This window comes from Drosophila virilis, chromosome 4 (assembly GCF_030788295.1).
Source record: "Drosophila virilis strain 15010-1051.87 chromosome 4, Dvir_AGI_RSII-ME, whole genome shotgun sequence".
Classification (NCBI taxonomy): Eukaryota; Metazoa; Arthropoda; class Insecta; order Diptera; family Drosophilidae; genus Drosophila; species Drosophila virilis.
Genome location: NC_091546.1, coordinates 14,202,688 through 14,215,054, shown reverse-complemented (window position 1 = coordinate 14,215,054; position 12,367 = coordinate 14,202,688). Strand labels below are relative to the sequence as shown.

The 12,367-nt window shown below is 38.0% G+C and overlaps 1 protein-coding gene across 6 annotated transcripts in view; it reads right to left on the bottom strand.

Annotated features, from left to right (window-relative positions):
• spen (split ends) overlaps window positions 1–12,367 on the bottom strand; it is a 76,430-nt gene that overhangs the window by 31,403 nt on the left and 32,660 nt on the right. Inside the window, exon 2 of one of the 6 annotated variants that reach the window (XM_070209192.1) lies at window positions 4,386–5,080. The exons of the other annotated variants lie outside the window; for them this stretch is intronic. Within the exon in view, the coding sequence (XP_070065293.1) occupies window positions 4,386–4,387 (2 nt within the window). The 5' untranslated portion in view covers window positions 4,388–5,080. The remainder of the gene's footprint in view (window positions 1–4,385; window positions 5,081–12,367) is intronic. 6 annotated transcript variants of the gene reach the window in all.

The window sequence follows — 12,367 nt, the reverse complement described above, 5'->3', positions numbered from 1 at the left end:
TGGCATATTTTTATATTTATTTTATTTTCAATTGTTTAAAACAAATATTGACGTACCATGCGGCGTATGCGCAATTTGCAAGCGCAAATATAACGCACACGCCGCATGTGCTCTGCTGCATATATACCGATCTATATAGTATATATATATATATATATATATGTATGTTGTAAACAGTTGTATCTAGTATTTGGCATTTAGATATATCAACTTTGCACCGCCAGCTGTCCATTCGCTTGTCCATTAGCCGCGCATCATTTAAATTGACATTTTGCGCGTTGCAGAATATTCAATCTATAAATTCCGACAGTCGCATTTAGGCAAATCCAATATTCAATGCAGTGCCAACTGCACTGAAAGCAATCAAGGCACAAGTTTCAAACAGAACTTAATAATTTTGGCAAAACAGATCCTCTTTAAATGTCTATTAATAAGTAAAGGCTTGCTTGGCTCTTCATTAAACTCAGATAACTGCAAAAGGGGAATGTCTACATGGGTATTCAATCTTTCTTGTTATAAGAATTAAAAGTGATACAGACTAACTCACAACTTTTATAAGAACAAAAAAAAAATGAAAGGCCTTTTCATGCCATTTTTAATAGTTCTTGCTCTTAAATTCAATTAAACAATTAATTCAGCAATTTGTCCTGTATTGTTTTACACGTTTGCACTCTTTTATGTTTAAATATTTTTATTATTTGTTTTATTTGTTTGATTTTGTTGTCATTAAATATCTTAGCTTGCCTCGATTTCGCGCAGTGCACACTTGACATTTTTAGGTTAATGCAATTTTCGAATGCAGCCGCATTTGTTGTTTCTGTTGTTGTTGTAGCTCTTACTCGTGGCTGGCACTTGCTGCTGCTGCTGCTGTTGCTGCTGCTGCTTGTGAGCATTTTAATTAGGCACAGGCATTACATAAGTTACCTTCCCTCCTCCTCCACCCACTCCGCCACAACCCTAACCCCCTTGCCCGCATAAGCCCACTCTGTTTTTGCTTTCTGTCCGCCTTGCGAAATGTTTGCGCATATTTCTTAAACAACTACAGTGGGACCTCAACCCAGAGCAACTGTTGTTGTTGTTGTTGTTGCTGTTGTTACCTCCAGACACAGTCGGTAACGCCCCCGCATCTGTCTGCCCACCAACACAATGTTTGATTTGTTGTATTCGCGCTCGCATTTGTCAATTATTCACAAAATTCACATTTTAGTCGCCGTCGCCGACGCGAGTCATTCATTTATTCATTCATTTATTCATTCATTCATTCACTTATCCATTCATTTGACTAGCTGTTTTTGCCCGTTTGTTTTTCTTTGGCCGGCTTGCTCATATGCAAAAAAAAAAAAAAAAACTCAATAGGCACTTGTGTGGCGCCCAGTCTTGAGGGGTGGGGGGTGTGGTTGGTTAGTTGCAGTGTAGAGAGAAGAGGAGGGGTGGGCTCTGCTTGGTTAGTTTTCAATTTGCATACGCATTGCGCTCGCAATGCTGTTGCATTGCGTAAAGTCTGGTCTTAAAACAAATGACAACGACAGAATGCAAGCGGGGAGGTGTGGGTGTTGTGGGCAGGTGTTTGCGGCAGATGCACCTGCTGCCCAGCAATCACTCGAGTCCGACAAAGCTTAAAAACCTCCGACAGCTGGCTTCAGCCAGAGCTGCGCGTTTTTGTGGGCGCAGTTTAAAGAGAATTGAACGTTTATTCAATTGGATTCGGTTTCTTCTTTTCGAGTGTCCACAAAAAAGCCCACATAAAAAGTAAATATAAATATATATATATAAAGTAAAGCCGGGCTCACTTTCAGTTTTGATCATCAAGGCAATGCGCAAACACAATAATTTATTAACGAGCTTTTTGTTATAATATTTTCAATAGATTTTATGGCTCGATTTGTGCGGCAATATTGTGCACAGTCTAGAAAAAAAAAGAAGAAAATCATGCATCAATAGGTGTTGACACTGAACTCAACTGATCAATTTTTTGTATTATTCATTATTGTCATTCCGTTATTTATTTATTTTTATTTGTGTTTATTTTAAATATGCTGCACTACAGCTTAGTTATTAATATCAAGGACTGGGAAATATATATTTATTAAGATCTCAATATGCTGATTATTAATAACTTAATTTGCCCTCCAATTTATCAACATAGTACATAATTAAACTCACATGTGACTTTAGCAATGAGTTTCATTTGCTAAGTAATAAAGGAAGCCGCCTTCCGCCCCACCCTCCTGTGTGTCATCTCACCCCTTGCAGCTGTCTGTGCCATGTGATACAGGCTGCTTTAATTACACGTTCCTTCAGTTATTTAATTACCCCAAAACAATCCATCAGCAGCTGGGCTTGTTGTCATTGCGAGCTGCAGGCAGCAAAAGAAAAACTTTTGTTGCAACTGGCTCAAAATGTGCAGCAGATGTGGCAGGAGCTGAATGTGCAGAGCTTGAGTGGGAGCGGGGAGTATCTTAAGAGACACTTGCGTCTAATTAATGCGGCGGTTATTAATCATGTGGCCCAAATGAAGGCGACGCATTGAAATGCTAAACGAACAATGCCTGCAACATGCCGACAAATGCAGCTATATGTATATATAGATTTAGCTATATGTATGTGTGTGATTATATAGAGTTCGTCAATTGAGCAACTGTCGCAACTCTGGCAAAATGTCAGCAGTTGACAAGTGTCTGCAAACACGCAGCGCCGCCGCGCTAATGATGCTGCCTCCGTCCCCTGTGAACGGCCCTCGGGCTATAAAGTCATCGATTGGGTAATCCAGCAGCAGCATGCGCCCACGCTAATAAACTGGGCGTGGCGCTCGAGCTTAGCGACCCATGGGACACACAAGGCGCTTCGTTAGGTTGCCAATTGACTAGGCAAAAAAAAAAAAACAAGAAAAAATATATAAACCAGAAGCACAAAACCGAATCACACGCAAATTGGCTTAGAAGGCACGAACAACAACAACAACAACAGCAGCAGAGCCTGGGGCCAACAGGATGAGGGGCAGCATGTGCACTGATTGGCCTGACGACGAATGCCGCAGGGAATGCAGTTGCTCAGATTGCTCAGGTGTCGGCGTACAGGTACACAAACACGCACACACAGACACACAGGTGCACTCATCTATGCTGACCAATGAGGCGTATGATTAATGCGACTCAAGGGGACACCAACAACAGCATTTCCCTTTCCTTGTCATGCTTTAAGTTGTTACTTAAAACTTGCTCGGGAAACTGCATCCAAATAGAAGCTATGTAAGAAGCTACTTAAGTTCTTGACATCAAGCTAAAGCTCCTGCAGGAAGCTGCTTAAAGCTCTGGCAGACCAGAAGTAGCTAAAAGCATTTGAAGGCTGCTCTTTAAAGCTCTCATATAGAATTTGTTTAAAAGTGTGAAGTAGAAGTCGTTTGCTAAGTTTCCCGCCAAAAAGCAGCGTGCAGATAATGCAAATAGCAGTGTAAAGTCCCGACTAAAAGCAGTCTAAAACTTCTGCAGAAAGTTCCTTAAAGCGTATATTAAAAGCTTGCCAAAGCTCAGGGAGGAAGCTGCTTAAAGCCCTGCTTAAAGCTGTTAGATAGAAGTAGTGTAAAATTTCCAACTTAAAGCTGCATAAAGCTTAAACTAGAAGCAGCTTAAAGATTGTACAGAACGTTTCCGATAGAAAGCTGATTAAATTTTAAGTAGGAAGTTGCTTTAAGTTTCTGTAGAAATCTTATGAGTGTTCTTAAGGTTTTTTCTTTCTGAATTGTTACATCTAGCGTAAATATTACATTAAAAATCGTACATAAATATCAGAAATACACAGAATTAAATATTTTTTAAAATATTTTCACTTGTTTGGGATTTCGAGAACAAATAATGCAGACACTATACAAGCAAGGTTTTAGAACTAAAAATTTGGGTAAATTCAAATTGTTTTATGAGAATTTCATTAAATTCAATAAATCATTTAAAATTCGACAATACTCTCAAAAATATCTATAGCAAAAAGACCTAGAAAAAGTATGTTTAATGAATTCTAGCAGAAGTTAAAAACAGAAAAGAATTTGTATAGAATTTTTTCAAAAATATAATAAATATAATCAAGGCTTGATAAAGTCGATTTTTGAGCAGGGTGACTTTTGCAAATGCCACTTGGGGATTGGGTTCTTGAAAGGGGTTCGAGGAATTGAATTTCGATAAAGTTTCTCAGCTGACGGACTTGCACTCTAGGGTATTTATTCTGCGAATAAGACTCGCAAACGTTTGGAGGTGTTGTTTTACCAGACGACTTCTAGTTTTACCCACTATGATATAATACTTAGCTGTACAATTACCGCAGGCCCAGCTTATAGACTACAATTGCTTAAGAATTTGTTGTAGGTTTTAGTTTTTGTTTTTTGCTCAACTTACATCACAAAAGTTCAATTCAAATTTCAAATCTGCCGCAGTTTCGTTTCGGTTTTTTGTTTTTTCGTATTTGTATATTTGTGTTTTAGTTAGTTGCTGTTCCTGCTATCTCTCTGCTTCTTAAACAGTTTTGTGTTTTAGTTATCTTGTTTTTTATCGATATCTTTTTGCAATCACTTTTAGTTACGATTTTTGCAATGTTTGTTTAACACTTGCCACGTTTTTTTTTTTGTTTTTGTTTTAATTAGCTTTTTTTTTCAAACGATGTTAAACGTTTTTTTCTTCGGCTTTCTCATTTGAATTCTGCTGCGTCGCTGCGACAGAGAGCGAGATAGATAGAGAGAGAGACAGAGACAGAGACAGCCGCAGAGATAACAGCGATAACAAAAATGTTTCTCTTTGCTTTTGTTTTTGTTGCTAAACTCAATGCACGGCCATGGAAATTGTTGCAGTTGCAGTTGCAGTTGCTGCCGCAATTGCTGCTGTCGTAGCTGTTGCTGTTGCTGCTGCTGCGAGTCTGCAATTTGTTAGCGGCAATTGTTGCTGTTGCTGCTGTTGCTGCTGCTGCGACTGTTGCTGTTGTTGTTGTTGCAATTGTTGCTGCTGCGACTGTTGTTGCTGTTGCTGTTGTTGTTGTTGCTTGTGGCGGCTCTTGTTGCTGTGCATTTGTTGCTCCATTTTTAAGGAATTTTTAGCACCTGCAAAAGATACACACAATAATTTGTAAGTGAAACAACAAACGCAGCGTGTAGTTCGGTTTGGGTTTCGGGTATTTGGGTTTCGTTTCGTTTCGGTCACTCGTTGACCTTTTTTGTTTAAAAGAAAAAACTTCCGTTAGAAATTATAACAAAAGGCCAGCCATAAAACACATAAATAGAAAACAAAAAAACAAACACAAGAGCAACAACCACAATCGATCGCAAAGGTCTATTGACCCAGACGACAAACGGCTTTTTATGAGCTTTGCCCCGAGGCAAGGCAATCAAAAGATATCACACACATATATATATATATATATATATACATATATATTTGACTAATAAGCAGCAGAGGCAGCAGCAGCAGCAGCAGCTAAAATCAGGCAAGGCATAAGCCAAACGGTTTTGTACCTTGAAAAGAGCTCGAACTAACTTCCAACCCGTTGGCTAATTTATTGAATTATGCTAATTCAGAGCAAACAAAGAGCCGGCACAAATATCAATAAAAAACACCAGAAAGCACGGATAACTGCAAGCCGATAAATCAATACTCTTTTACTTAATTTTAAGATCAAACACAACTCATCATTCGATCAATATGCATCACATCATTTAATATGATATATCATATAGTATGCTAGGGAAAGCCCATGTTGATATGATTGTGTTCACATGTGAGGAGGAAAAGCAAAAAAGTTGTTCATACAAGAACTCAATTCTCGACCGATCTTCCCTATAGAGCTACATATAATATAATGGTTCGATGTTGTTTACATTAAGCTTATGTCTAGGGAAGATAAACTAATAAATGCCGGGTTGTGTATAGATATCTTAAAAATTAAAAAGTTATGATAGAAAAACTAATAAATAACGAATTTGGTTAAGATATCTTAAGAACAAAATAGTTATTCAGACAGTAACTCAATTCTCGACCGATGTCTCCTCTATAGCATAATGGTCCGATCTAGGGAAACTGATAAATGTCGGATTTTCGTATGGATATATATCTCTGGATATAGATTATAGATATCTCGAAAAACAAACAAAAAAAGGACAAGGAACGATTGTTCCAATCAAATGGAATGAAACATAATAAATATCAACTTTGTTTTAGATATCTTCAAAAACAAACTCATTTTTCTAAGATAATTTTGTTTTTGATCAATCAGTCCTGTGTTGAAAATCTGTTGCCAAATATTAAATGTCCACTTTGGTCAAGATGAGTTTTCCATGCAGAGATATAACTTTTATCCCAACGATTCCGACTTATACATATAAATAGACGTAGCATGAGAATAGCTTTACAATTGAGCCTACCTGGCATCGTAATATACACTCCGAATTGATTACGAGTTTCTATATAGCTCACAAAATTGTAAGTGTATAAAAAAAGGCAACAAAAAATCGAAAGAAAAAAAAATCTGTTTGCTCAAGTTTTATGACAGGGGCGTCGCTGTCGTCGTCGTCGTCGTTAATGTTGACTTTTTGGCTTGTATTTGATTTCCTCATTATAACCAGTTATTTGCGTATCAATATAACGATCCAGCCGTTTGTTGGATCGATCGATCTTTTGGATTTAACTGGGTCACCGATTTTGACACTTTGACGATTAACGCTTAAAGCTGGCCATCAACTTATGGCGCGCACTGTGCCCCAAAATGTTCACTTAACCGACAACAGCTGATCGCACAGCGGCAAGTGCAATAAAAGTCAATGAATTGAGCTCAATTGAAAGCAATTGAGCCAGTTAGTGAGAGCGAGACAGAGCGAGCGAGAGAGAGTTCATTGCAATATTGCGCATACGACGCGTTGCACGCTCGTGCTCTATTGTCAGCTGTTGTTACCCTCTGTCAAGGGTGTTTTTTACAATTGCCGACAAATCTGCGCGTCTTTTTGTAGATATTCTTAATTTAAACGGGCATTATTAGCTCATATAAAGAACTCATGCTGTATATATTATAATTTGGACACACAAATTTTCTAAATGTGCCCATAGAAACTAAGCTACTGCAACTTTTTTCGTACAATTTCTGAAATAAAAATTGAATTTACTTTCACACAAGCACACATCCCAAATTTTAGCTTAATATCTAACATATTTCTCGAGTGAAGTGCACGAGCCGCTTTTGCAGGGGATTTTTGAGGCATTTAAATTAAATTTGTGGCTAGCTTTTTCTGATTGAACTTTATTTGAATGGCTTGCGGTTTCGAACTTTATAGCTCAAATACTTTTCGAATGTAATGAATGTAAACGGTTTCATCTTTGGTATTATATAGGAACTAAATGAAATATTTGCCTAAATTTTCTAGCTGGGCTCTATTTAATACATAATTTAGTAACAACTTGATAATTCCCTTATATTTGGTCAGATATTGTTCAAAGTACGTTCAGCACGTGCTTAGAGCATTTAAAAGTCGTTCGTTTGCCATCTTCAGAAGCTAAAGATCATATATTATAGTTGTATATGTGACTGACTGTGATATCTGTGGGTCTACGTTCATCTTATTTGCGTGTGATATATAGTATATATATTTCTAATGCACACATTTTGGACTTTATTTGATTTGATTTGCTCATCGTTTGTCTAATTTGAAAAGTCAGCAGCGAGAAATAACCATAAACGAAAAAAAAAAAAAAGCTTGTCGCAAAGGTCAACTTGATTAGCGTGTCTGCAGCTTTTTGTGGGACACTGTGTATTTGTGTGTGTGTCTGTGGGAGGGTGGGGGGTAGGGGGGTAGCTTGACTAATTTCACGCACTGTACGACTGTGACTTAGTGACATATATTGACTTACAGCTTAGAGGTCTATATATAAGTATATATATGTATCTATAAAGCTTATACGATTTGTATGGCTGCCTCAATAATCCAGGACTTGAGGCAGGCAAAGACCATCATCAGGATACGCACCTGTAAGTAAGAAAGAGAAAGAAATTTAATAAATAAAATGACTCGGCTTTCACATTTGACATTTATAAATGTTTAATGAGCTGCGTGCTGGCATTTGAATATGAATTAAACAAAAACAAAAAACCGAGAAAAAAACACACAAACACCTGCTCGTAAGGGCCCGGCCCCAAAAATGGTAACACCTTTTGTCTATTTGCAAAGTGCAAAAGTTCATAATGTTAAAAACGTTGCCAAGAAATGGTAAAAATAAAAATGCGAAAAAAATATCAGAAACGCGGAAAAAAAATACGCTCGCAAACAGATAAAAATAAATTATATTCGCTTGTTTATTACGTTTGGCAAAAGGCAGAAAAAAACCAAATACAGGCATATTAATAATAAGAACAACGTGCAGATACTCTCGAAAACCTGAAATACTATATACTATATATACAAGTTATTATACTGATCGATTTAGAGACATGTTTCGTACTCAATAGCTGTTTAGCGCTATATCTGGCATATCTTTAATTTTCCCCAGATGTTGCTATTAACTCCAGGCTTCCTTCTCACGCGTTCTTAGCTTAAACATGTTGGGAATTCTAAGGCAACATGCAACACAAAATGGTTATTTTTTAAAACTTCGCAAGTTGTAAAAGTTTTTTGACTAAATTTGTTAAAAAACTGAACTTTTAGACAATTTAATAAATGGATGCAGGGTAAAAAGTGTAAGTTATTTATATTGTTGAATATTGTTTCAAAATAAAACTTACTTCTTTACAATTTTTTTGTTTTTTTCATACTAATGTAAAAAATAATGGGAATTTTTATATATTTCGTTTATTGTATTGCTTGGAATTTATTATTATTTGTATCTTTGTTGTCTCATGAACCCCATCTAATAATCCTTTGCTCTGTGCTTTACAAAGTACATGAAAAACTCACTATGCCCAGCAGTGTGTGCAGCAGACGAAAAGAAGTGCAATTTGACAAATGAAAGGTATAAAAGCACTTGATCATGGGGCATGAGTCAAAAGGGGGTGGCAGAGGGGGAGCATGTTTAAAAATACGGGCATAAATAGAAGAAGAAAAGAACTCTCGCAGCGTCTCAGACAAAGCTAAGCCGGCAACTTTAATGATGATGACGCAGATTTTACTGTGCCAAAAAAAAAATATATAAACTAATACACGCACACACACAGCTGTGCATGTGTGCGTATTGTCTGTGATTATATAAATAAAACTTGGGGGGGGGGGGGGGGGAACGCAGCCAAAGAGAGAGAGAGAGACAGAGAGAGTGAGAGCCCAGTGCGATATGTTTGCCATGGCCAGACAGACGATGACTTCCATGACAATCGCCCGGCATTCACTTCAATGTCCCCCCCCCCCCCCCCCCCCCCCCTCACACACACACACACACATACACATACACAATCTGCAATCTTCCGTCTGACCCGTCTCGCTCACTCCCTTTCTCAGTCTGTTCTTCTCTCACACTCTATCACTGTCAGTTTCTCCACTTTGCTGCTGAGCTGTAATCTTTTTTTATGCGCTTTAATTTGTTTTCTTTGCGATTCCATTTTCTTGTTGTTTGCCAAAAGTTTATTGATCTCTGCTCTGCGACATTGCTCTGCTCGGCGAGGGGCGGCACGGTGAAGGGGCCGCAGGGCGGTCGCTTTAGCTGGCGGCGGCAACAACTTTCGCATATTCTTTGTTAAATTTACGACCAATACAAGAATTCATGTCAAATATTCCAAGGGCAATGCCAAAAATATGCCGCAAGTAGAAAAATTATGTATACAAATAAAAAAAAAAAAAGAATTTCACGCAAGCAGGAGCAAAGTGTGTGTGGGCGGGAGGGAGGTAGGGAGGCGGGTGGCAACTGCCGCCAGTGAAAGATTGCATATGGCAGCAACAGCAGCAAATCATAAATAGACAATTTAAGCACGAACTGAATATTTATGACAGTGTAAACAAAAAATAAACCAACAGCTGTTGTTGTCCATTAACAAAAAAAAAGAGAGGAATAGAAAAATAAATAATCAATCGTTAGCTGGGTTGAAAGTTCTTGAAAAATATGACCCACAAATCAGTGCGGCATCCTTAAAAACAAAACAACAACAACATTTACAACAATAACAAACTAAATGCAACAAAATATGCAAATGAAGTTCGGCCTGGAGGAGAAATCACAAAGAGAAACAAACAGAAAACTAGCAGGAAAGCCAAAAGTCTAGAGTGTGCCGATAACCAGATACCCTTTTAATACAGAGTATAGCGTTTAGAATACCCTGTTTTGATAGAACAGTTAAAGAGCAGTCTTAGACACAACACTTAGTCTTAATTTCATATGCATATTTTCCACCTGATCTGCCTTTTACCTGTCACGCACACATCGACATCCAACTTTCCTATACCTCCTTTTAACAATATGCTTAATGGGTATATTAACACCAAGCATTAAAAATGTAAATGCACGCGTCGCGGTCAGCCGACGACGCCGACGTCGACGCCAGCCGCTGCATTAGTCAGCAAGAAATGAAGAAAAGAGAGCGGCAGCCGCCGGCCGCCCCAAAAAGAAACTTGCAAGAGACCAAACCAAGTCATTGACACCAAAAATAATATACCAAAAACACAACATAAACTACACCAAAAAACAACAGCAACAACAAGAGGAGAAGAAAAAGAGACGCAAAATACACAAAACTTCAAGAGATGCAAATGAATTTGACTTTAATGCGAAAACTTGTGCTCTATCTCGCTCGCACTTGCTTCAACAAATATCAATTTCCGTGTAGAAGAGCGTAAATGCAATTAGGCAAAAGCGCCACCTGTCGCCCGGTGGCAGTTGTTATTGTAGCAAAGTTCGTGACAACTTGAAAAGTTTTATATGCAAATTGTAAAACAACAACAACAACAACAACTGCCACGCCCTTCGAGCAGCGTTTGCATGTTTTGCAACAAAAACAACAAGCGCAATTGAAAACTTGTTAAATACGCGCACATTTGTTTTTATTGCTATCGTTCAACTCTTTTTTTGGCTAGCCAAATGTGCCACGCCCACGCACACACTGCATATTGCAATTGCATTCAATTATTGTTGTTTTTGCTGTTGACAAAATTACCGCTTTTTGGCTTTTGGCGTAAAGAAGAAAGCAGCGCACAGTAACAACAACAACAACAACAACAACTACAACAACCAAGAAAAGCTAGCTCTATAATTTGGCACAGCTCAATATAACTTTGCTACGCTACGTTAGAGTATCTTGGAGTCTATGGCATATGAGCAGCTTCTTGTTTGTGAGACTGTTGCGATTAAAAGAAAGAGCCTAAGCAACCACTTAAATTCAACCTAATCTTACATAATAGCAATTAAGCAATATTTAAAAAATAAATTAAAATTAATTAAAGATAGATCAAAATCATTAAACATGTCTGATGAAAGGGTATGCAAAATTCGTGTACTTTAAATTAAAAATGTTTGTAAAATAAAATAGTTGTATTTACGTTTGTTTGCCTGCTTATGCAACTTAAGCGTGTGTGTGTGTGTGTGTGGCATGCAGCGCGCCATGTCGCGTGCAGCCAGCAACAACAGCAGCAACAACAACAGTTGCAACAACAGCGGCAGCAACAACAACAACTTGCCGCTCGCCTTGTACAGCGTGTTTGGGTGAAATTGGGTTTAGTGTTCAATTTAACACCCACGTTCTAGTTTGGGTTTGTTGGCCCCATCAAGCAGAAAAGCTAAAGCTGAGCAGCATTTGCCATTGTTGTTGCTCGTTTTGTGTTTTGTTGCAACAATTGCTGTCGCAGCGGCAACAACCACAACAACAACAACAACAGCAATGGCAGCAGCAGCAGCAGCAGCAGCAACTAAATGCAATCATGTTTAATTATGCATTCCACATTGGATACGTTCTGTTCAGCTGCTTTACACTCAACCGTTATATTGGCTATATGGCTACAACAACTGGCAAAAGCAACAACAACAGCAGCAACAACAAAAACTGACAACGCCCCCATAAAAACAGCAGCAACAACAACAACAATGGAAACGTTTTCCTTAATGCGTTTCTCTTTTATATAGTTTTATGTTTTTCATTAATTGATTGATAAACCAATTTTGGGCATAAAGCGCAGGGTCCCCAGCTAAATGACAACAACAGCAACAGCAACAACAACAACAATCACATTGACAACCGTCGTTGCCTTCATTTCCGTCTTGCAGCCCACTTCAGATATCATTGAAGCATTTCGAGCCCACGTCTTTGGAATTAACATAAATATGTTGCACAGATTGCTTTTAATAGATATGCATGCATCTATATATATGTACATATGTATATGTGTATATATGTAGACTTTACCAGACACATGCATAATTAACAACCAGGTGGG